The sequence below is a fragment of the Apis dorsata genome, unplaced genomic scaffold, assembly GCF_000469605.1.
Source record: "Apis dorsata unplaced genomic scaffold, Apis dorsata 1.3 scaffold_569, whole genome shotgun sequence".
Classification (NCBI taxonomy): domain Eukaryota; kingdom Metazoa; phylum Arthropoda; class Insecta; order Hymenoptera; family Apidae; genus Apis; species Apis dorsata.
In genome coordinates this window covers 223,062-225,948 of record NW_006263779.1, presented here as the reverse complement: position 1 = coordinate 225,948, position 2,887 = coordinate 223,062, and the positions used below count along the sequence as shown (strand labels likewise).

Here is a 2,887-nt window from a genome sequence, read left to right as displayed (position 1 = left end):
GGTGCGCCGGCCGCTCGCCGTCCTCGCTTGATCCGGTGCCAGAGTCTTTCGAGTCTGTGGCAGAGAAGTGGATTTTTGTGGACTTTTGGATGAGAGAAAAGGTGAGAAAAGGAGGTGAGGATTCCTTTCGAGTGATGTGCTTTTTGTATCTTGGCCAAAAAATGCTACGAGAATTTACCATTTTGAAAAGTACGATGAGACGAAAAATTGAAGAAAGAGGAGGGGGGAAGCATTTATTGCTGTACTTACCTAGCCGATCTTTCTCGTCGACGCTCTTTCTTCCACTGTCGTCATCCTCGTTATTATTATCCTCGTCCTCGACCCTGTTCCTTGGCTCCCACGTCATCTTGTTCTCCTTCTTCAAACGTCTCCGCGCGTTCGCGAACCACGTGGACACTTGGGTCAGAGTCATCTTCGTGATGATTGCCAACATGATCTTCTCGCCCTTCGTCGGATAAGGATTCTTCTTATGATCGTTAAGCCAGGCTTTCAACGTACTCGTCGTCTCTCGCGTCGCGTTCTTTCGTCTGGCCCCGTTTAGATCCATCCCATAACTGAAACGATACAAGTTAGACATGCGTCAAGTATCAAAATATACTTGGATTCCTTTTTCACTACTCTTGATCCAGTTTATGTAATTTTATGTAATATTCGTTTTGCCCACAACTAGCATCGCAGGATAAATGCGAATCTAATTCATGGATCCAATCTTGTGTGTCTTGTTGTCTATAAAATCAAAAATGAATATTTTTCACTACTTTTTTTTTAAGTCCATTATGGTTAACGCAAAATCTGGTAGCCACTCGATCATCCTTTTATTAAAAACTTTCGACGTCAGCCGTTCTCGTGGCACGTGACCCAGCCGGGATGTAAAAGGTGCACGCAAGTCTCGATACGTTACTCGAGCCAGTTGGACGCAACAAAGAGACACATTGAACCGCAAGTGGGGGAAGGAGAGGGGGGAGGGGAACAAAGAAGAGGAGGAGGAGGAAGAAGAAGGCTCCAGTGGAAGCTCGTGTCGGGAAACTTATCCAATCGTGAGGCTCGTTACGCCTTCCCCTACAGTTTGGTATAAAAGTCCAAGGAGTCCTGCTCGGTTAGAGGAACGATATAAGCTACTACTTTCATCCCAAGAGCAGATCTCTATCTAACGGTTTAAGCTCCTTCCTTCCATTCCAGAGGAGTGGAGGAGACTGGAAACGAGAGTGGAACGAGAGAGAGAGAGTAGTGATCCTCTCTCTTACCCCCTCGAAACGCTTCGCCCACGGAGAGACCCCTGGGATCCCATTACTAAAAGACTAACCCTTATCAAAGATTAAACTTCGGTATAACTGCTGAATCGACGGGATCGAAATTAAATTTTCCAGCGGCTGGGAGATGCTTACTTCCTCTCCCCCCTCCCTCTTCTCCGTTTTTTCCCCCCTTCTTTCTTCCTTTGCAGAGCATAGTTGAGCTTTTTCCCTTGTTCCATCCCCTTAGCGACATCTCGACATCCTTTCTAAAGTTCCGGTCTTGTTTTTTTTTTTTTTAGATGCCCTTCTTTGGAGATAAACGTGGATATAAGTTTTATCTTACTTGATACTTAAAATTCTTATTTCGATTGAAATTATTATGTATACAATAGTAAATACCGATGAGATAGAATATGTATGTGTATAATGGTCGATCAAAATCCCGGCAGAAGCCAACACGAAAGTGCACCTTGGTGATGGCCGTGACGGGCGGCCGCCATTATCGAGTTTTATTTCCACCCTCTTTCGTTTCAGGAAGAACAGAGATGGAAGGAGAAACGCGTGTGGACTGACGTTCCTGGTGTCGAGGGGGTTGGGGAGGATGAGATGGGAAATTAATAAAACTGTCACTTATCTACCCTTCCCCGAGGCAGGCCTACACAACCTATCTTCTCTTCCATCTCTCTTCTCCCTTTATTCTTTCTGATTGTTTCCCGTATCTCTCTCTCTCTCTCTCTCTTTTTCACACGAGGGATTCGCAACAGCTGAAAGGAGGCGCTAAACATTTCAATTTGACATCGCATGGATGAGAATCTACATTGTAGATGTTTTTATCCGGCTTGGAGAATGGTATTTGAAGAGAAAAATAAAAATGTTTGCGCGAAAAATATTTTCTCAACCGTATCGGTACAGTTAATTTGAAAATGACAATTTGTTTTTATTTTGATAATAAAAATGTTGTGACACGTACAACATTTTGATATAACAGATGAAATAAAAAATTTGATTGTTAAAAGTCTGTTCAACGATGTATTTCAACAATATGTATGTTTACCTAAAATAATTAACAAATTAATATTTTCACGAGTTCATTCATCAATCGAGAAACATTAGGAAAAAAATATAAAATAAAATGCAAAATAGAATAATACTTGAAAATAATTCTAACGCACGTTATATTTAACAAATTTTCCATTATGAAATAAATCAAACTTGAAATTAATAATAAAACTAATAAAACGATTATTCCCAATACACAACATTTCCCAGAGTCACTATATATCCCATCCATCCGAACCGCGTCGAGGGCTCGAGTTCTCGTGGAATGCTCGCGAAAGAGAATCAGAAACGGCGAAGAGAGTAGGAAGAAGGGGGTGGAGGTGGCGACGCCAGGATCGCGCGGCGTACCGGTGAAACAGAGAGGTACAGGAAGATAGCAAAGTGGCACGGAGGAGGGAGAAAGGGAGACGGAATACGATGGCTTAACCCCCGGTCTGTTTGCGAGGAGCAAATGGCGTTCTGCAGTTATTTTAAAATTCAACCGGGTGGCAGGGGGTGCGGATCGGATTAAAAAATCAGAGTGGAAGCTTGTTTCTCATGATAACAGCCCAGCCGGCTCCCGAGAGCGGGAACTGCTGCTTTCTACCGATTCCGTC

The 2,887-nt window shown here is 43.2% G+C and overlaps 1 protein-coding gene across 1 annotated transcript in view; it reads right to left on the bottom strand.

Moving 5' to 3' along the window:
- Nucleotides 1-2,887, bottom strand: part of LOC102681744 (iroquois-class homeodomain protein IRX-2) — a 45,692-nt gene that overhangs the window by 961 nt on the left and 41,844 nt on the right. Inside the window, 2 exon segments of the mRNA XM_031513045.1 lie at nt 2-54; nt 250-554. Coding sequence (XP_031368905.1) covers nt 2-54; nt 250-554 — 358 coding nt within the window.